The following is a 26049-nucleotide window of genomic DNA, read 5'->3' as shown; positions in this document are numbered from 1 at the left end:
ACATTCTGTAGGAATCTGATAATACTTACTTTACTATTATTGCAAACGAAAATAATTGTGTGGAATATTTACATAGAACTGATACGCATATCAATAACGAAATGGAGAGGCATTTTTAACTGGAATTTTAAGCAGTCCTCGTGGATAGTTAATGTTGAACGATTGCATAAAATGGAGTATGTAAAAGTGATGTTTAAGCTTTAACAGATATTTATGTCGAATATTACGATCCTCGGTAATCTGAATCGATTTGTACTGTGGAACTTTGTGGTCACTACACGCATATCCTCCTTTGAACTGTTAAGCACTTTTCAATAAACCGGAGATATGTGTGTGCGTGCGTGTGCGGGAGAAGGGGGGTGAGACTGTGACCACCACAAACACATTTTTAAGCTCACTGAATGGAAAAATGTTTTTATCAGCCGGAAAAAGTCAAAGGGAAAACAAATTTGGAGATTATGAAATATATAATTCAATAAATAGAAAGATGTTATGTATGCACAGTGATGGTTCCGTAACAAGAAGACGGATGAATTAAATAATTCAGGATATAAATGTTGAATGAGATCTAATAGCCAACTATATTATATTTAAATACAATGTTTAAGGTTTTTATATTTAAAAATGCAGGTTTATATAATAAAAACCTATTATCGTAATAGGTACCATGTGTTTTTAAGAAGCACAGAATTAAAATAGTTACGACATACACAGTGTTCAGAAAATAATTTCAGCCGATCTGCTTGGTGGAGTGGTTGGTTAGCACAGCGCGTTACGACGACAGGGATCCCGTGTTCTAATCCCGATTTCGTCATGGGTGTTGTTTGCGAGTGCCCCTCACGAATTTCCTCATATCATCCGCTCTTCCTCGTCGTCGCGATTAGCCAAAAGTGGTGCTAAGTAACACAAATAAAATGAACGAAAATAAGGTCATACTTCGACTAACTATAAATGAAATGCACATTTATATTCATCTAAGTTTCATAAAATTTTGTAAGGAAACTGCTCATTCTTTTAAAGACAGTGCAAGACATTCAACTTTTGAAAATCATTTGTTGATTGCGTTTATTTTACGTCACCTTTCTGCTACATTTGGCTAATCGCGACGATAGAGATGAGTGGCGATTAAATAGATGGTAGGGCAATCACGAGTACGCATCGACAGGACACAGCACAAAGCCCCATAAAAAACTACTGGCTGTGAGTCCAGACGCCAGAGTCCCGTTAGTCTGCAAAATGGAGTCCGGGGTGTACTACGTGGAGGATAGGTTGGCATTTGATTTCCTTCCGTAAGGGTCATCCCTTACACCCTGCCTAAAGTCTTACGAACGCAAAATATATTCAATACTACCTCCTTGTCCAGGCCATCTCTTCAGCAGTTTTCATCAGAATTTGTTCCGTTTATTGGTTGCCACTTCCCCTTGTCCCCAACCATCTCTTGAATGCGTGAACAGGAACAACCTCATAACCATATGCCAACATTATATAATTTGGGGGAGTTTAGCAGTTGAGCCGTCAGGTGGCAGCCACGCAGCTTAAACTCGGAGAGAAGTACCTGATGGGTTATTCGGGAGCAACACTTCATTGCTGACTGCCTGCCGAGGAACTAGTGAAGTTAAATGAGTAGCTTAAATTGCTACAGGCCTCACGTTTCTCTACATCTACGTATAGTTCAATCATGTGTTTTTCAAATTATTTCCATGCGCTCTTTAGGGCTTAGGATAGATTGATTGATTGATTGATTTGGTGTTTTAAGTCCACTTTATTCACAGTAAGGCTAATCTGGACTGAACCTACAGTTTAAAGTGGGGTCCGAACCACTTGTGTCTCCACCGGGTATCGAACCCGGGACCCCTTGATTACAAGGCGACGACGCTACCACTGCGCCATTGGGAAGGCCCGCTTAGTATAGAACTTCCACTGCAATTCTTCTAGTCGAGAAATGTGTTTAGGCGATGGACTGCTTGGAGGTACCCAAGGGCCAAATCTCTGCACTAGAGTTCATAATAATCATTACCATAAATCGGATTCCAGGAGTATAATTGGTGTATTGTATTTCAAGCAAACAACAGATGACTGCGAGTTTAGAAAATAATCATCCTACAAAGTTTCCGTTTGAAAATGAGGAGAATATTACTTTCATCTGAAGTTAAGCAGGTGCACTGGAAAAGCCCATAATTGCAGTAGAACGTGTTGTTCTCTGAGGGAAGCGGAAATTGCTTCATTCAATATTCAGGAGTTGTTTTGCAACGAATGCAAAAAACTCCATTCGTGAACATTCACCGACCATCAGAGTTCCTCCAATGGCTAGGGTTTCAGCTCTCCACATCACAGATGTGGCGACTCTTTCTGTAGTTTCTGCTGCAAAAAAAATCCGCTTAGCTAGTTCACATGCAAGTAAACTCTGTGCCTGAGTGGAATGATACTCGTATAACGAATTATGCAGCAGGAACTGGATTTTAATTTGATTTTTAACGGACAGGGTTAGCACCCTCATCTACAGAACATTCCTCTGAAAGGGAGAAATTGCATTCTTGGTGTTGTGGTTAGCCTAACAAGCTCCGAATGCAGAAGTCCTTGGTTCAGATCCAGGTTAAGGCATGGCTTGTGCTTTATCGCCTATATATTAATTAAACATGCACTTTCAGTGTTACGAAGCAAGTTTTCCATCAGTTTGTCCTCGCCGACCTCCGTGACGGAGTGGTTTAACAAAACGCGCTACTACGCCTGGGGCGCCGGGTTAAAATCTCGTACCGAGCATGAGTGTCCCTTCATCATATCATCACCCATCCTCATCGTCGCGATTATCCAAAAGTAGCATAAAAGGGGCCCTAAATAACAATCTCATCAAACGTAGGACGTAAGCGAAAAATGTATAAAAATAGCCAACAAATTGCCAAATAATACTTGTGCATACTCCCTCTCTCTTTCTGGCTCTACAGCCCTTGGTGGGCCTTGGCCTCCTCCGCAATCAGCCTCCATTCCACTCCGTCATCAATTCTTCTCCTCCATGCTGGAATTTTCATCGTCCGCACGTTTTCACCGACGTTGTCCATCCATCGAAGTCGTGATCTGCTCTCTCTTCTTGTGTAATGAAGCTTTTCTCTGAGTTTTTCTCTTCACGCACTAATGTAGTGTACTACGTCTTGTTAGAAACTCCATTTCTTAAAGGTAATGTGTGTAACGATTGATCCAATTTTCTCCATTACTCAGATTTCTTCCTTCTAGCCCTTCACTTAAAACACTAAAACCGCGGGCCTTTTTTTATAACTAGAACCGCGACAGCGGTAAAATAGATCTCCATGGAAAAAGTGGGTTATATTTATAGTTTTGTTTGTTAATATTTTTTAATTGTTTCACTACACATCTTTAATTTCACAGAAATGAATACATGACCCCGTTCCTGTTTTCACAAACATGAATACAAATAAAAATTAAAATTATTTCATGCAATAACAATAAATTTACTTATTTGGCATCATCTGCAATGCAATTGGTGCAGTATTTTTAACAATTTTTACACATTTTCCACACTGCTCACATAAGTCTCCTGCTTTGTTTCTGCATTTGAATGTTTGGTACTGTCGACGCTGTCGTTTTCCTGGAGGCTCATAGGAGACAATCTGTAGATTGGGCTGCTGTGAGATTCTGTTGTTTCCTTCTCGGAGTTCTTCAGAAAGTTTCATCAGGCACAAGTGACGACCAAAATTTTTGCCAGTTGTACTCTTGTACAAAATATATGCATTGAGAGCGACTAGGTCCAAAATGTTGTAGAATACATGAACTGGCCATCTTCGCGATGCTGCTTTTATGGAAAATTTACGAACCATCTGATCGACTACATCCACACCAAACTTTGTGTTGTTGTAAAAGCTGACAGTTTCAGGGAGTTTCTTTACACCACCAACAATACACATGTTTGAATGCATGGAACGGAGAATTAGAACGTTTTTGTTTCTTTTTCCTTGGTGCACAGTGAGTGTGCTGTCAGCGCTACTCAGAACTGTAGAATACTGTTATAGACGAGATATTTTTACCTGCTGAGGCACTTCTTTTCTTGAACGTCTTATTGTTACTACAGGTAGTGTTCTTAGCTTTTAAGGGTTTCGGCGAGTTTCCTTGACGTAAAGTCATTAACTGTTGTGACATTTCTTCCTTTTCCAACAAAGGGTTCCATCAAGCGAAGTACAACATATTCTGCAACAGGCTGATCTGCTGGGCGATCTTCATATTTACCCAAATAAGGGAAACCATTTATCAGGTACTTACTGTCGACATCAACTGCAAGCCAGAATTTAATGCCGAACGTGTTTGGTATATTTGCCATGTATCACCACACTGCACAGAAAGCCCATATCCTGAACAACAGATTTATTTCACAAAATGAAATAAAAAACAAACATAGTACACGAATACTACAGCTTTACGAGTACTAACAGCCAGCCCACTTCGAAACACGGATTGCACACAAACATCGTGCACCGCTTACAGTCTGTACAGCAAGTGTCTGACGTGAATCACTCGACCCCGCCGGTCAGCTGTTGCCACTTGGCAGTGCTTCCCTCACACAATGGCGGAATTTACATGTACAGTGATGGAAAAAAGTTCTTCCCCATAAGACTTTAATGGCAGTAAATAATGCCGGAAAGGTAGGCAACACACATTGCACCTTTAGGTGATCGGGTGATTCTGTCTGTCTCAAGGAGCAACTCGTCTTTCATGCAATAGCCAACAGCCACAGGAAATGTAGGAAAGTCACGTGACATCAGGTGGAATGTTGTTCGTCATAAAATCGCCTTTTCTCAAGCCAGGTCGCAGAACCGACAAGAGTTATAGCCTATGTCCGAAAATTATTCCCCTAAAACCGTTGAACGAAACGCTAAAATAATTATTGCCTTAATTACAAAGGCTACTATACTATATGTGCCGCGGTAGCTCGGTCGTTAGGGAGATTGATTACCATGCGAGAGATCTGAGTTCGATCTCCGACTAGGAAGAATTGGAATTTTGTCCACCTGTTCAAGTGGCTCCGGCGCCCACCCAACGTCGTATAAAGTGGGTACCTCTAGGAAACTTGGGGGGTAAAGGCGGCCAGGGGCGTGGTGCTGATCACATTATCCCCACCTTCGGCCGTAACAAGAAAGTGTGGGACCCTAACTCCGCACCCCATACACGCCTTCATGGCTTGCTGTAAAGCACAAGGTAGCACTTTGCTTTTTCATTTACTATACGTCCCGATTTTGTCGGAACAGAACTTTCTAATTTCTACGTGTACTTTCTTCCAAGTTCCGTAGGGATGTGAATAGGCTCCAGTTTTCTTGACACAATTCATCCATGTTATATTTCGTTATAAAAACCACGGCCGATATCCTGTGTGTGGGGGGGGGGGGGGGCTATAATTCAAACTCCATTCTCCGATTCTTCGTATCAGAAATAAATCTTAATTCCACACACTCAAAATGTAGCATTTCCTACATCTTAGCATGCAAATATCTAGCAGCAAAGTAGTGTGTACGCAATTAGTGGTTCGGATACCACTTTAAACTGTAGGTGCATTCCCGATTAGTCTTACTGTGCATAAAGTGGACTTAAGACACCAAATCAACCAACCAACATAATTCCGTTATCGTCCAGATTATCGAAACCAGAAGCTTCGTCGCGAATAACATAAGCAGGAAGAGAATGTGAAATTACCGAACAGAAACAGAACCTACAACGGCTAGATTAGATTAAATCGACGATACAGCACGCGTTCTGAAATGAAGAAGAATACGAGAGTTGAAGGACCTCGATACACACACACACTTTTCCTCCCCTCAATGGTAAGATATCTTTCTTGCAGAGAAGCCTTTACGTAGGCCTTCAAGGCCACGACGAGAAAGTGTTTTACATGCAATGACGGGACCAAAACACAGGTCTAGTTTGATATGAAAGTTGTGTTCCTCCTTATTTCGTACGTCATTGATAACAGGAACACGGGCCTCGTCTGCTAACCCTAGTTTCGTAGAGCAGACGCCTGTTTGCCATACTTTGGTTCCGTGATCTTCGCTCGTAGTTAGCAAGAGTGAATGACTCACCAGATACCTGTTGCCTGTGAGCTTATACAAGAATAGATATTTCGTTAGCGTCTGTAAGTATTGTTTCATCTGTAGTTATATCAGTTAACGTTCGAATTGTTTCCTAATGGTTACGTTATTTATAAATTAGTTCTCGAGAGTGAGCTTTCTATCTATTTGTATGGGGGGGGGGGGGTATCCAGCCTGCATGTATTATTTTTTTCCTGAAACAAGAAGAAATTCCAAGACAAAAAAAGAGTCGTAGAAGAGTAGTTAACAAAAAAGAAAGAAGAAAACGAAAATGTAAATGTTTAAATAAATTATTGTATAGATCGAGTGAATAATATTTTCTCACGGGGTCTCCTCGATGGCGTAATGATTACGTCGTCACCTTATAATCAAGGGATCCCGGGTTCGATACACGGTGGATGCACGTCGTAGTTCGTATGTCATTTTAAACTGAAGGTCCAGTCCAGATTAGCTTACCTGTGCAGAAAAACTAAAAAAGAAATTGTCACAGTGTAAGAAAATTTCATGTTCAACCACATACAAAAGGGAATAATTTATTCCATGTTGGAGTTCACATTTATAGCATCTAACCAACACAATAATGGATCGCAACGTATTTTCTCAGATCCATTTTAATTATACGTGCATGATAAAATAACAGAAGTTGAGGACAGAGAAAGCCAAGCGAAACACAGATGCCTTCTCCAGAATTTCAAATCTCGTTACGTAGGGTTCTGGGTTGAAGTCCCGGGCACGCATGACTCTCTTGTTCTTGCCCTTTTATCTGCTCTACTGTATTTCATCATAAATCGTCGTTATGGTTTACCTACAGGGGAGGAATAATGACAATAATTGCCAATACAAAGCCAATAACGAACAGAACAACAACTCAATTAGGAAGATGTCAAGAAAGAAACAAGACTTTACAGTGTCTCCGTCTCTCGGTTTCTCGAATTGAAAATTGCTCTCTCGTTCTCGGTCTCGGCTAGTTAAATATAGAAATCGAAAAAGTATGTGAAGATACATATATTTCATATATCCCGGTTTTATAGGAGATTTCGTGAGAGATGAAATAAGTACTCTTCGATCATGTTTATTTTTATTAGTTTTGTTGCGTAACATCACTTTTCTTCCTAGTCGCGGACGAGTGACCATTACATGAAATTAATGACGAAATACTCAAACACCTGTGACAAGGACGGTACTCAAATCCGGGAACTTTGGTGACGAGATCGAAGGTTGACCACTTAATGAGCTTGCTCACCGAGTCTGCTTAATGTTGCTTGTGTCAGGTAATTCGAAATAACTGTCAATATCCCACATTCATTATAATTTGTTTCATAATTTATCTTATTGATGTTATTAACCTGAAGTCGAAGAAATAGTTGAAAGGCAATAATGCAAGATTGAATGTCTATGATGTTACTTCGTGCCGAATAATATGACGTGATATTATGATATGAATATATTAATAATATACTATGCCTAGTCATTCCATTGATTGATCCCAATTGCGCACACAAAATATGGTATAATGTCCACTCCTAACCAACCTCCGTGGCGGAGTGGTTAGCACAGCGCACTACGACAGCATGAGCCCCTGGTTCGAATCTCGGCTTGGCCATGGGTGTTCTTGGTGAGTGTCCGTTAATCAATGTCATCATATCATCACTCATTACTCATCTTCATCGTCGCTATTTGCCAAAAGTGAAAGAATAGCGACACTAAATAACAAAAATCCAATCAAATGGAACATCTTCACCGATTTAATTCTATACCGTACCAAATTCCCAGTTTATTACTGCTTCTTGCTTCATTTTACTGCATCTCAATTGTTTTCCGATTCGAAAAAAATTGGAATGTTGAGCAGTTGTGCATTGTTTCGTTGTTTAGATTGTTTAATTAACGTCGCATTAATTAGTTTTAGACCAATCGTGACAGAGGGAATCGAGAGCACAAAGGAAGGGGAAAAGACAAGTTAGAGACCACGGCTCTCTTTAAAGGTGGGATTCCTTGAACACGACTGAAGTGACTGCAGAATATTATGGATAAAATTTGTTTCGCTTTTTCCTTTTATTTCTGTTTCAGTTATTTTACTTCGCTTATCTTCTACCACTCCTCTTAATCGTGTTGCTGAGGAAGAATTATAAACTCGTGAAATGGACGATGGGACAAAAAATATATATGCCTCTCCCACGGTTCGAAACTGTGACCACAAAATATTGTCTTATTTTTAAAATTTACGTCAAATATGGTTTCACTCGTCTCTTTCTCAATGCGTCCCATTGCCTCTCCGATGGCGTAGTGGTAACGTCTTCGACATGTAATCAAAGGCTTCCGAATTCAATACCAGATAGAGGAATATTTGGTTCGGATCCCACTTTAATCTGTAGGTCCAGGACATAAACTGGACTTAAACCATTAGCGTGTGGCATGTGGCCCGTGATGAGAACCATCATTTCAGTGAACCTTCTTGACAATGACTAGTATCAGTCGAAAAATATTTTCTTACGAGTAGATCTTGTTAAGAAACCAGTTGCTGAAATGTTCTTCTTGAGGCCACGTAACACCCAGCCGTTGTTTGTTGTTGCTGGGGCATGAGTCATGTGATTCATGCTATCAATGCTCAATCCTTCCCGAGAACTCAGATCCACCAGACAAACTTAAGGGAAGAATTTGTTATTTGGGTTGCATAAACAACAGGCTTTAAGACGTTACGAAATTCTAGGTCCCGTGGCCCAGGTAATTCTTTCTCCGACTGTACTACACACCTTATGGTCATACATGTATTGCACAAATCTACACCTAACTTTTGTAGGAAATAGCTGTTCATCTACAGTGATGTGTGCTCCTGAATGTAATTTCTGCCACAATTTTCAATGAAAGAACTCCATATTTCGGACACATGCGCAAACTTGTCACTTTTTATGCGTTCGGACCTTGTTGTTTTATGATCAAAACGCAGATATCGCATTATTTCAAGAAATCTGTCCCTAGCCATGGTTTCACAAAGAAATAGTGGTGCCCAGGTACTGTCCCACAAACTGTCTAATTCAAGACTTTTCGCACAATGTGTTCCGAGAGCATACAAATTGCGATAAATGAATCAAGTTCCCGTAATGTAACAGACCCTCATTTCCTCCAGTTTGACGATGAGCTTCTTCTTAAGTGCAGGATTTTATGTGACGAAGCATCCTCTCATTCACAAAAAGACGCCATGCACTTGAAACCTTTCCTTCAAGGATATTTAATTTAGCAAATCCTGACGGACCAGGCTTTTCTTGTCAAACATTTGTAATGACCCCGAGTTTGCCATTACTTGGTGTTTTTTTAATATTATTATTATTAGTATTATACAGTTAATAATTCATATATATATTCATAAATATATTAATGCCTTCACCCAATTTTCTAATATGGCCGCCTTTATAATCAAAATTATACACATATCTTGTAAAGATTGAAAAATTTTTGGCAAATCTTTTTAATATTTAATAGCCCTCGTATAAATTCATTTGGAGTTTTAATCTTTTGAATGTACATTTTTTTTTATCTTTGTTAACATTGTAACGCAGTTTCGGCCCAACGAGAAAGAACGCAAAGCAAGTAGAAGCTTGCGTTGTTTTTCTTCCTTAACAACAATGAGTTCTTTTCGTTCGGCGCTGCGTGGGTTTGTAAATAAGTTTAGCTTGCATTGTGTTTCTGGATATGTCTTTTGGAAAGGGTAATTGTTAGATGCTAAAAATAACTTTTCAGTTTGTCGAAATCTTTTGTTGAGAAATAGGATTGCGCAATCTCGCAAGTATAAATATCAGCGTTCTCGCTGGCAGATTCAATGAGTATAGCAGTAGATTCCGAAATCGTTAGGTGATTAAATCGCTTGTCGAGGTCCAGGGCTGGGAGAATACGGGCTTTGTGTGGGGAGTGGCTGGTCAGCTCTCCCTTCCACAATGTCCGAGGTTCTCCGTAAGCCACCTTTCAGGATTTGTGCTGGTCAGCATGATCCTTAAAGGGGATTTAGCGAGCATATAAATAATTTGATTCATACTTATTTAATCTTAATAATTTAAAATTTTGATTCTTAAATTCAGTCGAAGTTGGCACTGGTCAGTGTGACTCCGATATAAATTCTAGATATACATCCTTCTCGTCGAGTAATTTCTAAATCATTCTGAATTCTCCTGGTCAGGAGGTTCATTTAAATAAATTTGTTTCTTTGATACTTAAATCCGAGAGCATACCTCTGGTCAGAGGATGTCTCTTAAATCTAATAACTTATATAGTTTCACGTCCGTTTCTAAAGTCTGAGTATCCGGAACGTTTATTGATTTTTCTTATTTTGGTTTTATGTTAGATATAATTTTGAAACAGTTATAATAGGTGACCGGTCGAGTAAATGTTTTTATAGAAATCCGTTTTATGTAAAAGTCTATTGTTTTGCTTTTGCAATGTAAGTAGCCAAAGAGGGTAGACAGTGTCCCCTGTTATGTTATGGAATTCCACGTGAACATTTGTAGTTTGTGGCCGAGAGATGGCTTTGGTAATTGGGTAGAGACAGGCTCCCCTTATCTTTAGTTATGAATGTTATTGGAGGTTGGCCCCGAAGAGGGTAGTATACGTCGAGAGTTCTAAAGTACATAATACTGAAGTGAAAATATGACAGAAGCACAAATAGATATTTACGGATAAGAAGTTTATGTAATTTTCTTTTGGTTTTGGTTAATGGAAATTGTCGATCATTGCTGTTAATTTGTCACCTGTTTATTGAAACCAAGTTAAGCTGGGATATGGACGATATATATATATCTATATAAGAGAGAGCTCTCTGGATTGTATTTTATGAGAAAGCAAGTTTCAGTCTATGTTTTCGGAAGTTATTTGAACAGAAATTAAATTTTGGCATTGTTATTTTCTCTCGATCTGAAGATTGTATACTTTCTTTTATCCTAACATATATATATGGATTAGTAAATAAATTTATAATCGTTTTTTGGTATTTCTTTGTAGTAAGTTTGCCTAATAAGTATAAATTAACTGACTTCCTTTTGGTTGGAGAGGTGTCCCGCCGTTACTGGTCAGTGAGGCGGAGGCCTTATCAATCCAAAGGACGCCAGAATTGATTATGCTGATTTCAATCGCGAATCGTATGCGTATCCTCACTGGTCAGTGGGATGCGGGTGCGATTGCGGTGGAGTTCAAGCATGAGAAAGGGTTAATATAATTTGAAGTCTTGGTTATGTAAGTGTAAATTTAACTTTTGATTATATTATTATCTTGAAACAGACCCTTACTCGAACTTTGGGATGCGGGGTCTCATGCCCCGCAGGAACTGAGCGTAGTCGTGGCATTTATATATTTATAACAGAAAGATATTTGGTAGGCAGCGACGCCCGGTCTTTGTCTGTCGAGGGGACCGAGCCGGTGTGTCGTGTGATTTGGCAACGGGCGGACGGCCTTGTTTGTTGCAAGTGGAGCCCATAACGTGGGGCTAACCAGCTGTTTGTTGCAATCTACAAGTATGAATAGCGGAAAATTTTAGCAATTTACATAGTTTCAACATTAATCGTTTCATTAGCTTTTAAATATTCTAAAGATTGTTGTAAGTTTCATTTTAATGAAGTTAGAGAAGCCTAAGTTAATAATTTCTGAGTTAAGTTCCTTATATCTATTTGTTGTTTCATGCTTCTGGCAAACGCCGTTCGTTTTTCTTATATTTTGAAAGCCATTGTTGATTTATTTAAACTCTTGTGGTGTGAGAAGATCACGGGCTTTTCATTGAATTGTTGCCACCACATACCTAAATTCACTGTGCCAGATTACTGTACATTTCTAATATATTACTGTTTGCTTTTATCAACTTCCTAGTATTAAAAGGTTATTGTGTCTGGTAACACTGTAACTGAGGAGGTGTTTTCGCCTTCCAGAGAAAAACGGTTAGTAGTCGCGCGGAGAGATTTGAAGTAGCAAGAGATGCTTCGCGTTACGGAAAAGATAGGCTTACGCGTCTCGTGTTGTATCGTTCGAAAGTATTTGAATTGTAATTTTAGTATTACATGATATACGTGCGTGTCTATAATAAACGTAAAGTTGAACATATTGCGGTTTTTCTTTACTTCGAAAGTGTATTTCGTACTTGTGGATACCTGCATCAGGAGGACAACCTCGTGGGTTGTCATTGGACTTCACCTGTGGATCCAAGGGGAAGGAACGCAGTAACTTAGCCCGAACCCTGGGATTATCCTGCATGCTCTGCTGAGCTTATAAGGTAAGTGTACTTGTGAAGTGCTCCGCTACGCGGGACGTAGCAAGTTTTTGGCGCCACATCGCGGGGCTCGTGAAGAGTGAAGATTGTCCTTTCTCCCATTGCGTGAAGTGCTTCCCAGTGGTCCCGAGTGTTTTGTGTCCTCCCAAAATTCATGCCACTTTCCCAGAAGATGGATAGGAAGAACCTAAGGAGCCAATCACGCAGCGTAGTACAGCAGACGACAGCGGCGTGTTGCAGCACTACTTGGATAGAAGAATGTGGATACCGATGTCAAAATTGTGATAGTTTATTCCACACTGGGTGTGTGGCACGAGCAGAGACTGTGGTCGGCGAAAATGACAAGGAGTTGCTGTGTCAAACGTGCTTTGAACAGAGGATGCGGCCGGTGGAACCTGTGCTAGGCACCGTGTCAGTGATCCCGGATTGGATAAAGGCCGTGATGGAGAGACAGGATCAGATGTTTGCTGCCATTGCTGAAAAGGAACGTGAGCGGGAAGAGAGAGACCGGCCACGACAGGAACAGTTCGTCACCGCATTATCGGAAAAACAAAGGGATAGTAATGAACAGATAGCGGGAAAGCTTGGTGACATTATGCAACAACTAAGTGCTCTTCCTGTTCAAATACAGCTTACATCTGAACGTATTGGGCAAGTCGAAGAAGCACAACAGGGTCTAGTGTCCAAGCAGACTGTCCTTGAGTCCGATGTAGGCGTGTTGAAGGATCAAGTGACCGAACTTTCGCAGGACATTTCTGGTCTGCGGACCCAGCTAAAGGAGACTGTGACGGAGACCCACACGAACCTACAAAACGACATTGCAGACCTTCGGCAGCGTGTGACAAATTTAGTTGTTCGAGAGGAAACTGTTACCTCTGCAGTAGGCGAAAACATGGGATACCACATTACCTCGTCGCCCCGTCGCATTGCAGGAATGTACGTACAACAGAACTCCTAGCACATTGAGAGAGATCATCGACCTTCTGTGCGCGAGTCCGTACCTGCTCGAGAAGCAGTTCGTGTTGGACAGTACGACGTTGACGAACGACGAGTAAATGATGAAGTGTCCGGTTCGGATAGTGCCCCTTTAAGAGAGTGGAATATTCGTTTGCCACGCATGACAGACATAAATCAGTTACCAAAATTTGACAGAAACATTGAAGCGTACTCAGCGGAAAAATATCTGACAGGCCTAAACCTTAGCTTTCGCCTAATGCATGTACCTTATGAGTGTCGAGTAGGTTTGCTGTCTCGAATCTTTGTGGGAACGGCTGAACATTGGCTTTCCGCGAACCGTGACCAGTTCCGAAACTATGAGGACTTTTGTGAACAGTTCCGGGCACAGTTTGCTTCCCCGGAAGCTAAACAACGACTACTTGCTGCTTTGCGACGGCGTCGTTATTCTAGGCAAACTAATTCGTCCATGGAAAGTTACGCCTGGAGTACCTACGCTGCTTTCAAGAACCTGTCTGACAGTTTACGAGAAAATGAAGTGGTGACTTCATTCGAACAGCTCCCTTTTCGAGTGCGACATCTGTGCCTTGCCAACGTTCCTAGGAACATTCGTGACCTGACAATATTTCTTAAAAGTTACGAAGTGTGCGAAGAACCGATGGGTTGGCAAACGTATGACAACACGGCTGACGACAGGAACACTCTAAATTTCGTCGTACACAAAATACGAGAGCTCCACAAGTAAGGATGGTAAGACAATATAACCGTCCTAACAATCAAAACCAAAATTCATTTCATCCGTACAATACTTCTCGACGGCAGAATCAACAGAACCGGACGTCTCAAACAGATGAGCGGTCAGGAAGAACACCACCTGCTCGTCGACGACAGCGATACAGGCCGAGCTACCAACGGTCAAGATCGGACTCTCCCCGTCATAACCCGATGGTGAACGCTGAAACAAACACTGATGAGCCACCGTTAAGTCACGAACAGCAACAGGCCATAAATGACACTCGAAACTACAACGTTGTACTACTGGAACATGAATCAAGCAGGTCGGAATTCTGCGGAAAACTCTCACCTTGCTTAATTGATCAGCTCCGTGTTGGGCAAGGGCATCTTGAGGAGCTATCCCACGTTACTGATCCCAGATCTTTTGGAGTGACCACGACGATTGATTTAACTGAAACTGAAAAGGCTGTGATCCGAGGTGCCGTATTTAAAATTCAAAATTTATCTTCAAATAGCACCACTCCGATCGTGAATAGTAACATCGCTGGACTTCCGGTATCTTGTGTCATCGACACCGGAAGCGAGGTATCATTGTTGAATTATGAAATTTGGGAACGTTTAGTGTAGAAATTCAGTGGTATGACAGTTACAAAAGAACCACAAGTTAGGCTGACAGACTTTACAGGAAAACAGCACGTACGTGTGTGTGGAAAACGAAAACTTACAATATCATTTGATGGACAGGAAGTTCAAGTAGACATTTTTGTGATTAAAAACATTCCGGCAGATATGTTTTTAGGAGTTCCGTTTCTGCGTGACTACAAGGCTAATGTGGACTTTCAAACCAATCAGCTGATACTTCGCCTCGATGATGAATCATCCTTGTCTCAGAATATAGTTTTTAACGTGGGTGCAAATGAGCAAAGAAAGGCTGTGCACCACGTTCAGTATGACAAGTGGATGGCTAGTGAGGAGGATTTGAAGTGCAAGGTCGATGAAAGTATTAATTTGAGTTTTTCAGAACGAAAGGAACTGTTAGATTTAATTTTAAAATATCAACCGACTTTTTTCTGACAGACCAGGAACGGTCAAAAGACTGGAATGTGTAATAAATTTAATAGATCAAATTCCTGTATTTCGGAAGCCTTATCCGACTTCCATCTCTAAACGTGCTGCACTCAACAAGAAATTAGAACAGTTGAAGGAATGGAGAGTTATTTAAGAAATGTTTTATTGCGCCTTTATTGTCGACACGAATCACCGATTGTGGTCTAATTTCATCATTGATATTGTTTTGGCTCCCAAACATTCGATCTCACAAGTCATCCGACCCTTGCCCGACAACTCACAAATGGATGCATTTTGACGGAAGGAAGGAATCTCGCAAGTGCAAATGAACTTATTTATTCAATTGTTGTTTTGTTCGTTTATATTACTCAATACTGTTGAACAAAAGAATCCATTGTTTTGTTAAATCTTAGGTTGAAATGCAAGAAAGAAAGAACTGAGAGTATAAGAAAGATATCTGTTTATTTCTCTTCAAAGCAAGAACGCGATTTTTTCTGTAAAAGCCTGTAACAATGAATGAAGCTTGAGACTGTAATTTCCTGTAAATATTTGTATGTTTTCTTTTGGTTTTGTTTTATTTTGTGGAGAAGCATGACTGTACAATGCTTAGATTGGTAACTTTTTCTCATGTTCGGCGATGGTTGTCACATTATGTGCTGGATGCCTACCAGGAACATTTACATCGGCATCAATTACAGTCCATTCGCTTCTATCTTTAGCACTGTATTTCGTTCCAGATAGAAAAGGAGACTCACCTGGAGACACTGTGGGTTTTCTTTTTGCTCCCCGTTGAACTGTAGAAACAGGTGCTGCTTCGTTTTCTTCATCTTCTGACGAATGGTTCGATTCAATGTCTTGTCCTAGTGGAACAAAATCGGGATCCTCTTCACTTTCACCTCCATCGCAATTGTCAGCATCTATGTCCTGAATTGAGTGTAAATACTTTGATATATCTTCAGCTGATAGTCCACGTTCAGCCATTTTTAGAGCAGAATAATCACTCACGTGTGCGAGGAAAAAATATCAAGAAAAGACGACAAACAAAGACAGTGCTTGCAAAGTTTCGCAACTCCCTATTCGGCTTAAACAATAGAGATTGAACATTCACCTGTTAGCTGCTGTCACCTAGGGATAAATCTAATAAATAACACACCAGGTGGCAGTAGCTTGAAGGCGAATTTTGTAATACAACTCCCGAAAGGAGGTTTGCATTTTTCTGTTTACCTTTGCATACAAAATGGAGGGTAATGCATAGCGGTCATTTTGACCGCTCCCGCGGTTGGAGATATTTCGATGAATAACTACATAATAAATTTATTTTTAAAAATTTTAAATCAAAAATATATTCTCAACGTAAAAAGAACAAAGGTCAAGAAATTTCAGATGATTCGAAGAGATATTAACGTCTTAACAGCAATTTGAAATTCAACATCGGTCAAAATGACCGCTTCCGCCGTTCTATTGTTAATTCAGAGCCATGAGCCACCGCTGATCCTGATCGTATTCTCCTGTAGACGCCCTTTTGAAGAAAACGTTATCAACCAATCACATTTAAAAGGTTAGATCCAATCAGAAGCAGCCTCCCGCTTACTACTGGAAGTAGTTTGCCACATGACAGAACTGTGCATGTGATACGCTTTGAATCTGGGGTTTTCGAGAATTGAGGCCTCTCTTTCCACAAGCTCTTTGGTGCTGGGAGAGTCGAACGAGTACGAGCGAGAAAAAGTGGTCCAATGCAGGGCTCTAGTTCGGATGTGGAATCTTATTAACCCATTTCATGAACTTGATTCTGTTAAACATTTCGAACAACTTCCTAACCATGCCTGATTGAACCATCGTGCCACTCCCCATTCCGCTAACCAGAGATAAGCACATGAGAGCTCGAAGCCAAAGGTAAGGGGTTCGTTGTCAACTTATGTTCCGTGTAGCATCGCGGCATTCACTATTACAACAGTTTTCCATTAAAGGAAATATTTACTATCATCCTTTTTAGATGCATATCTGTAACAATTTGTTAACATTATATCCTTTAAGTTATATAAATTACTAACAATAACATTTCTTTGTAGGAATCTCGACGAGAACATATTGGGTGACATCCACAATGAAGCATTTGCGAGTCTCGGAAGTCTGGAATCATTGTAAGTATGTTGAAATGCTGCAATGAATGTATCTTTGGTTGCTTTCTATGCACCATGTTTAAATTTACTACTATTTTCAAATTATAGGTGGCAGCAGGAGATATACATATTGTCAACGCATTCTTGCATCACTAGTTGTTACTTGCAATGCAGATTGCATCAAAACAAATGCATGTTAATAAACTTTGATCACATTTATTTATTATTGATTAGTAGTGGCAGTAGTAATTTATATTTTCAGTTACGATTGAAATTTCTCTACTATCCTTCTTGATTTTTGTTTTTGATTATCATTGATTAATAGCCATAGAAAATATAATACTAAAGACCTCGATTGATCCATTTATTTCTGTTTAGTTAACGCAGTACTGTGGGCCACCATGAAAACGTCATGTAAATGTTCAAAATAATCGTTTTTTCTTTGTTTTACACTTCGGATCTCTGATGTTAATTCCCTTTCCCGTAACCCTTTGATGCGCGAATTATATTTTCATTTAATTATTTTTATGCATAAAATTAACTGTAGCGAAATCATTTTCCTAACTTTTTTTTTACTACAAAGTGCAAACAATAAGGCCTGCATGAACTTGCACGTATGGAAAGATTTTCCTCCTAAAACAATCCCACTGCAAGGGTGTCGATATCAGCCCCGCACTACCAAGTACCGATATTTGTTGTGCGTCCTTCGATATTTTCTTCTTATGCTATGATTTGTGATGAAGAAAGAAAGAAAGACTCCTTTAACAATAATATACGGAATATATTTAAATATTCGAAGTTTGCATTTCTGATAAAAAAAAAGGGTTTAGCATATTTAAGAACATTTATTAACATGTCTCAGTGTCTGAAGAACATCTTTCAAAACGAATAATTAGTACTACTTTGCGAAACAGACAATTCCATATAGAAGCCTGCAAGTAAGAGAATTAAAAAATGGTTCGTGGCAGAAAAGTCGTCGGCGAATGGCAACAATTTAGTGAAACTAACAACAATAAAAACTTCGCGGTGTAGCCAAGGTTTCATCACAGAGAAAACATTGATGTGCAAGTTGAGATTTTATTGATAAGTAAGAAAGCATAATCAAATATACAGGGTAATTCTGAAACATCGTATCAACCTCATAAATCGAAAAGGATTTATGAAAGAGATATTTTTCATAACGTGGTGGAACAGGGAACGTCATGTACGGAGTTAAATGGTGACATCTATTTTCACGTGCTGATGCCCCTCGTAACCTCATCAATTGAAAATCTTCAATGAAGACAAGGGTAGTCGAGCAACACCGTGCTTGCTTTGAGTTTTCTTTTAATTCACGAAGCTCTTATTGGGTCAAAAAGTGCACGACCATGGTGATGGGCAATTTGCACGGTAATACTCATGGATCCTCCTGTACAATGACTATAAAGCTTATACCTCTTTCATGAATGTTTGAATTGCGAGGGGGAGAAAGATAATTTTTACCAAATCCTCAGATATTGTTTGAAGTCCATTTTGTGCACAGATAGGCTAACCGGGACTTCACCTACAGTTGAATGCGCGTTACGAAGAATTAAGTGCCTCCACCGGGTTTCGAATCCGAGCCCCCTTGGCGACGAGGTAACCACTACGCCATCGGAGAGGCCCGTGCTAAATCCTCAGACCAAGAAGCCTACCCACAGATACACAAGGATTTTTTCCAGTGTTGTTATCTGTGTTGATCGCCCTCAAACACCCCACATCTTCCATATTACCTGTGGAATTTCAGTCTCAAAATAACATAAGGTACCCGGGTTCAACTTCAAGTGAGGAAAGTGTCAGCATTTCGACTCGAAGCAGTAGATTATGACAGGAGCACTCTTTTTGCGCTTGACATTGATCGAAACAAACTTACTAAACTACTGTATTTTCCTCTTCAATGTACTCTTTCAGTGTTGGCAGATATAAGAAAACGGTTCCATAGTACAAGAAATGCGTGTACTACTACGCTCCACTTTCTGATAGCACATGAGCCACGGTGGTTCGATACCCGGAGAGTGTGATTTCAGGGGCGGAATTTCTGGCTTCAATGCCACTGCATTGAGAGACTTAGGGATGTAATAAACTAGTATCTGGTGGCAACCCTGAGGAGTAAAAGCGGCCGAAGCGTGATGCTGATCACAACACCTCTACAAGCGGCAGTGATTGTGAATGTGTGTGTTTCCTTCCCTCACATCCCCCTCTACCTTCATGTCATGATGCATTGCACAATGTCTTGCGTTACCCTTTTGTACGCAGCGAACTTCAGTAAATGAAAATAGGTGGCAGAACTACATAATATACGTCTAGGTGAAGTAATGGAACATAAACAGGACAAAAAGATCTGTTAAAAGTAAAAAGAAAACTAGTGCACTATATTATACTATTTTAAATACCAGCGAAAGATGAAAGATAAATAAGGAGGGAGGGAATTATAATTATTAATAAACAAGAGTGTGGATTTGGATTTAAGCGCTGGGCTGTAAAAGTAGAACCAATCATGGATGAACATTATGTTCCAGAGATGGTTGTTATTCCGGAGTTCCTATTGATTCCCAACGTCCACAGTGTCATAGCTTCAAGAGACTTACTTAATGTCAAAAGTGTTCCAGGCATGAACATCCGCAGGATTTTTCCATGGAGGGGAAAGCGAGGCATTTTCTCCTGGGGACGAACGAGCTATATTCAACCCATAATAGTCACCCCCCCTCAAAAATACTTCTTCGGTTTGATTGCAACGGATTTCTGTGGGTAGTATAAAATATATACTTGTAGGTTGATATTTATTTTCCGTGGGGAAAGGGTGGGATGGCCCTTCTTCTTTTGCGCGCAAATAGTTCCAGAGTGTGCCGAGTGTTCCAAATTCCAGACTGGAGTATAGAGTATAGAGCTAATATTTACCTCAGAGACTTGCTTCATTCATTGAGTTTATTCTTCTTCGCTTTTCATCCACTTTTGGCTAATCGCGAAGACGAGGATGAGCAGGGTTGGCAAGTTTCTTTCTTTTAAGAGAAACAAATAAAACAATTTTTGTTTTAAATATAATTTTAAATGTTTAAAACGGTGTTTTTATCAAGAACAAAAAACATAGAATGTTAAAGAAATAAAATGTTTAAAAACATAATGCCAAAAGAGACTTATTTTCTAAGAATAATGATTAGTAAGGAATCTGTTAATCATGCAGGAAAGGACTGTTTATAAAGTAAACACCCGATTAACTTCTTCAAATACCTATTTACGATACTCTTAAATCTCGCATGTAAGCTGTTCGCAAAGGTTCAACTACTCCACAGTTGCACGCCGCACTTTATCGACGTTGTAGCTACTCTCTTTTTCGAAGTACGACATTTAATCGTAAATGTAACTAAATATTGACATTAGCAACTATGTGCAGTGTGTTAAGTGCGGAACAAAACTGTTTCCTCAGTTTACGATTCAATTTTATAAATGTTTTAAACACTTAGCCAGATGTTTTAAACGTGGCCCACGGGTATTCATTACAATATATTTCTCTGTTAACTGAATATACATTTCCAGTTACTGAACAGATTTTTGTGTACCGTAAAAAATAACACGTCAAAATTACAAAACATTCATTTAACCTCAGACTATCAAATATCAAGTGTCGCAAAATGTGTTTTTTTAAATCTATTTAAAGGTTTGTAAAAAAAATCGTGCGTTTCAAACACCTTTTTCAACATGCCAACCATGAGGATGAGTGATGATATTGTTGATGTGAGACTCATAAATATGCCCATACTGAGATTCCAATCCGAGACTAAGCGCTTTTGTGATTCCCGATGGATTTCCCTCATAATCACCATCTTGGGACGTGGTAGCAGCGTTTTTATTTTTTGAGAACATAGAACCTCTTACGCTGTTTCTGAGGAAGTATTTAGTGTCTCCTTACCTTCCGATGTGTTGTGCATGTCCTGTGCAGATCCATTTACAACCTTGAACTTTTAACCTTACTCAAGGTGTTCATTTTTAACTTTAAGGCAAGGGTTTCAGATGAGAGGATTTTTCCTCGTATACTTTGAAGGGTGCCGACGCACCCAAACATTTTAACCCATTCATTCACTCTCAACGTATCGTTTGATGACAAAATATCCTGTTCTGATGTATTCGTTTCTCCCTTCAGGAATTTGGAGCAGAATATCTTCAAGAAGCTGAATCCTCACGTTCTAGAAGATCTTGAATGCCTGAAGCACGTGTAAGTAATGTGTTACTCCTGTTGCTTATTTCTTTGTTTAGGGTGCGACATATCTGCAAAGCGTGTAGTCTGTGTGTGAAAAGAAATTATATTTCTATCTAATTTCAAATATTTTGCCAGTTGCAATTGAGAAAGGTGCTCAAAGCACGAGATATCTATTCACGTGATTATAGGAAATGATCGTAAAAATACATATCAGGCCTTTCAACCACAACGAATACAGAAAATAACTTTGCAACCTCACGTATTTAGTAATAGACATACCGAAATTTGTTAATCGATACACCGATACATTCTAATAAATATACACGACTGCACACCGTATTTCATAAGTTCCTCCGGAGTTTTGGAGTTTGGCCGTGAAGTAGCAAACCCACATACAAGAGACGAAAGCATGCCAACGGGTAGGGGAAACGTGCTATAGATCGTCGAGCGAAAAGAATGGACTGTTGGGTATATGAGAACACCGTTGCCGATTGCCGCAGGGGCGAGTAACGGACCTCCTGGCAGTGAAAATGCAAGACGAAACAAATGTGCGTGGCGCTTGAATCGCGGGTACGTACAAAATGAAGAAATAAGTTCAGGGTTAGCTATTCGCGGTTAAAATTACCACCTGAGCGCTAGTGTCGCTTCTAATATGGTCGCTCTACGTAGGATAAATCTTTGTTTACATTCAGTAGTAGTACACGTAATAGCAGCTTGTTGTCATTGCTGGTATGGAAGAAACGTTTAAATTACGAGATATATTTAAATATTGCGAATGCGATGTGAATTCCAGGAACTATAACGAAGATGAAACTGCGCTGAGAGCGAAGCATTTAATTGTGATAGGCAAAAATTACACGGAAAACACAGACAAAACTAATGTATACGCACTGGTTCTTCAAAGCAGCACTGTTTCATCTGCACCTCGGTTGTAACTAGGGCTCTGAGAAATGATTTGAAAATAAAGCAATTCACCTGTATTGCAAAGCTTGGGCAGGAGAAAAATGTAAACATGCTGTTGCAGTTCTTTCGCCAAAGAGACAAGTCAGGGGCGCCGACTTGTCAAAATTATTGGTGGGGGGGGGGGGGGGCTCTAATCACTGAAAAAAATAATTAATGACTCACTCTCTCCCTTTTTTAAGTTTTGGCCTCAGTGTTCGGAATCTCATAAAAGCCCATGAATCCCTCTAAAATTTCAAAATTTTTATTACGAGTTCGAATGCAGAATATTTATTAATTGTCCACAGATGGATATGTCACAAGTTTCGTCAACCATATAATAGCAAAATATTCCCGAATTTTAACAACTGCTACAATTGAGCGCAAAACAGATCTCCCTAATATATCAATGAACTCGTTCTGAATGTCATGTGAGAGCCATTTGTAGCCCGAACGTCCCATCCACTACCCTAGTTCACGCACATCGTCCTTTGAAACACTTTTTAGTAAAAATTTTAACAATACTCATTCATAATTACATACTTAGTATATAGTAATAAGTCACGTGTGTTGCTGTCTCTGGTCATAGCCCCACCAAAGTTGATGGTTTAGCGGTCTAAGCCCCCCAAAGTTGATGGTCTAGAACAGTGCTCGAAAACTTTTCTTCAAAGCTAGGCGCCAGCTCTGAAAATCAGGCACCAGGAAACTACTATTAAAAAATATTGTTAATTTGCTGAAAACATCTCAGAATTGATTTTCAACAATATATACCAACATACAAATTTTCAGCGAAAAATGCAGGTTCGAACAAGACTCGAACACGAGTCTCTGATATGCCGTGCCATTGCTCTAACCACTGAGCTACTGAGCCGGCCTGGCCTCGCCTGATTTTTCGCTGTCGCTGTTTTACCTGCGTGGAATCGTCTCTGCCAGTGCTACCGCAACCGGATCTGTTGCCTTTCATTGATTGATTGATTTAGTTTATTTTACTTCGCGTTTTGTGCCTCTTGGCTAATTTGCGAAGATGGGGATGAGTGATGAAATGATGAAATTGATGAATGGACATTCACAAACAACCAAGCCCGAGCGGGATTCGAACCCAGGACCCTTTCATTGAGGCTGTCTTCAGTGAAAACTGACTTACTGAATGAAACAGCAACATTAGCTTGTCAATTTCCTTTTTCTGCCTTATCTTTATGATTACAGACATTAATTAATTCTCAAACTATTTTCATCTTTGCACTTAAGCGACTTGCTCCTGTTCCAAATTACATACACAATAATACATTGTTTTCGAAAAGAAATGTTATATTCATAAAGAACAATTTAATATTTACTTTCATGGTAATACAATCATCTTTCGGAAAATAAAGTGAACAGACTCGTGCATTCTTCGTCATTTCCTTGCCGCATTTCAGTTAATCAGTTCAGTATTTCCTGATTTATTTCCAAATTTCATTTTGTTGATTCCACGGGGTGGAAAACACATGTAAGCCTTTTACTTGTCCTGACCCACAAAACGATTTAGAGCAAAAAACTGAACAGTAGATGTTACTTTCTCGCATGTTCCTCATGCTTTGAACGGCTTCAACACAGCGAAGTGTCCTACATGAAGTGGTTCCATAAAATCTCACCAGATGGCATATCGGATAATTTTTATCGCGAATTATTAAAAATAAGAAACAAATTCACAAAATTACATAAACTGAAAGAATAATTCTTAATGCTTGTGGCTATGATAAGAGGCATTGTCATCAACAATAGCAGATCCCGGAGTCAGATTGGCGAGCAACTGTTCCCGAAAATACAACTCATACGTTTCTCCGTCCATTTCATCATGGGCATCTGATGTATTCTTTTTGCACTGAAACACAAGTTGGGCGTTTCGCAGAAAACCGCGTTCGTTACCCGCATGCACTAAAGCGTATCGCGCTCCGCGATATGTTGGATTTTTGAATCCAGTGGAAAGACCTGCCAGAAACGCTTCTTTTGCAATTGTAATTGTCTTATCTTTACATTCATAATTGACTGAGGTTCTGGTATTCACCCAGGATTCATCAGTGTAAACAATATTTATATTTTCACGCCTAAACTTCCTAATTTCTCCTAAATGTATATGGCGAAGAGAAATTAAATCTTCTCTTTCTATTAACATGGATTTGTTGCCTCTTTTCTCATACGAAAAGCCAAGTTCTTTGAGAAACACATGAAACGTTGATCTTTTAAAATTAACAGCAGCAAGAACCGAATTAAGTGTTGGGGATTTGTTTTTAAAAAATAATTCGTGAACTTTACGTCGCACAGCACTTCTGACAAAATCATTATATTTTACATTTCTACTTGTAATTGACGATCTCTTCCCGGGTCGTTTCTTACCTTGTGTTGAAGAGGACCTTAAGAAACCTCATCCCGAACTTTAAACAGTAGCCCGTGAAACTCCCGTTGCTTTCGCTGTCTCTCTGGCTAACCAACTTACACCGTGATCCGGATTTTTCTGCTTTAAATAAACAAAAATATTCATTACTATTTGCCTTTCTTTACTTTTGAGAACCTCACCACACCTTCTCTTCCTTACACTACTTTCGCTTATATTTCACAATAAAAACCAACGGGTTTTTACAGCACAACACAACACAACGCACAGATCCGCCACAGTCAATCCTCGTCGAAACCAACGGTCAGTCACCCTCCCCTTCCGAGAAATTTTGTCTACCGCTGTACTGGCTGATGGGGTGGGGTAGAAAGCAGCCGACAACACTGGGCTCGCAGTTCCCCTCCATTCACGTGCCCCTGCACAAATAAAATTAAAAACACGCCCTGCTGGAAGGAAGTTTTGCTGGTCTGAAAGCTTAACCAGCTCCAGAATAGCGTTATATATTCGAAAGAAAAGCAAATTTGTTCACCTTTGCGCTCGGTAGTGAAAACAAAATTTCAAAAGAGGGAGGGGGTAGGGAAAGTAAAAGACCATTTGAAACAACAGTCTAATCTTTTCGCTGGACGACCAATAGTTTGTTTCGTGGCAGATGCCGAAGAGCGGCTAGAGACAGCATTAGCACCTTGGGAAATACATGCTAACAGCACCAAACCTGGCCTGCCTAACCTATCTTGTATCTTGTGAGTCAACAATCAATTTAGTTCTCCTTTAACTGTAATATTTCCCCTTCAACTTCACTAGAATATTCAAAGGTCAATTAGCTTCTCTTTCTGTCATTAATGATTTATTTGTCACAATTTGACAAATCACCAAAACTAAAATAAATTTCTCATTAAGTAATGAGAAATTATTATCTGTCCCACCCGAGACAAAATTGTTCACTTGTAGCTATGACTCTGGAAATGTGCTCTACGTGTATAATCAACAGTATTCAGTTACACAATTCATTGCACAGAATTTGTAAGAAAAATTTGCTTAACTGTCAGTAGAATAGTTACTTTAATGTCAAGGTCGTGACAATAGCAATATATAGATATATATTCACATCAAGAATAGTACAAGGTTTTCCTTTTGGTCCAATTTGTTGTCAGATAAACTAATCGCGACTCGCCCTTCAAAGTGCATTACGAACCATCGTAAAATGTAGTTTCACCAGGCCAGGACCCTTTGATTACAACATGGTGACATTAGTAGATTCTTGTGAAATAGAAGTATTTCTACGATATTTGTATCAACAGTGAAAGGGATAAGCTGTTGCC

The 26049-nt window shown here is 39.7% G+C and overlaps 1 protein-coding gene across 1 annotated transcript in view; it reads left to right on the top strand.

The window, feature by feature from the left end:
- LOC145983021 (relaxin receptor 2-like) overlaps positions 1–26049 on the top strand; it is a gene marked incomplete at its 5' end in the record, with an annotated part of 151354 nt that overhangs the window by 42329 nt on the left and 82976 nt on the right. The window contains 2 exons of the mRNA XM_083116301.1: positions 17154–17225; positions 21361–21432. Coding sequence (XP_082972427.1) covers positions 17154–17225; positions 21361–21432 — 144 coding nt within the window. The remainder of the gene's footprint in view (positions 1–17153; positions 17226–21360; positions 21433–26049) is intronic.

This window comes from Lepisma saccharinum, unplaced genomic scaffold (genome assembly GCF_977018435.1).
Source record: "Lepisma saccharinum unplaced genomic scaffold, izLepSacc3.1 HAP1_SCAFFOLD_555, whole genome shotgun sequence".
In the NCBI taxonomy this organism is placed as follows: Eukaryota; Metazoa; Arthropoda; class Insecta; order Zygentoma; family Lepismatidae; genus Lepisma; species Lepisma saccharinum.
Note: the sequence above shows the minus strand (reverse complement) of the source record. Positions and strands in the feature narration are given on the sequence as shown.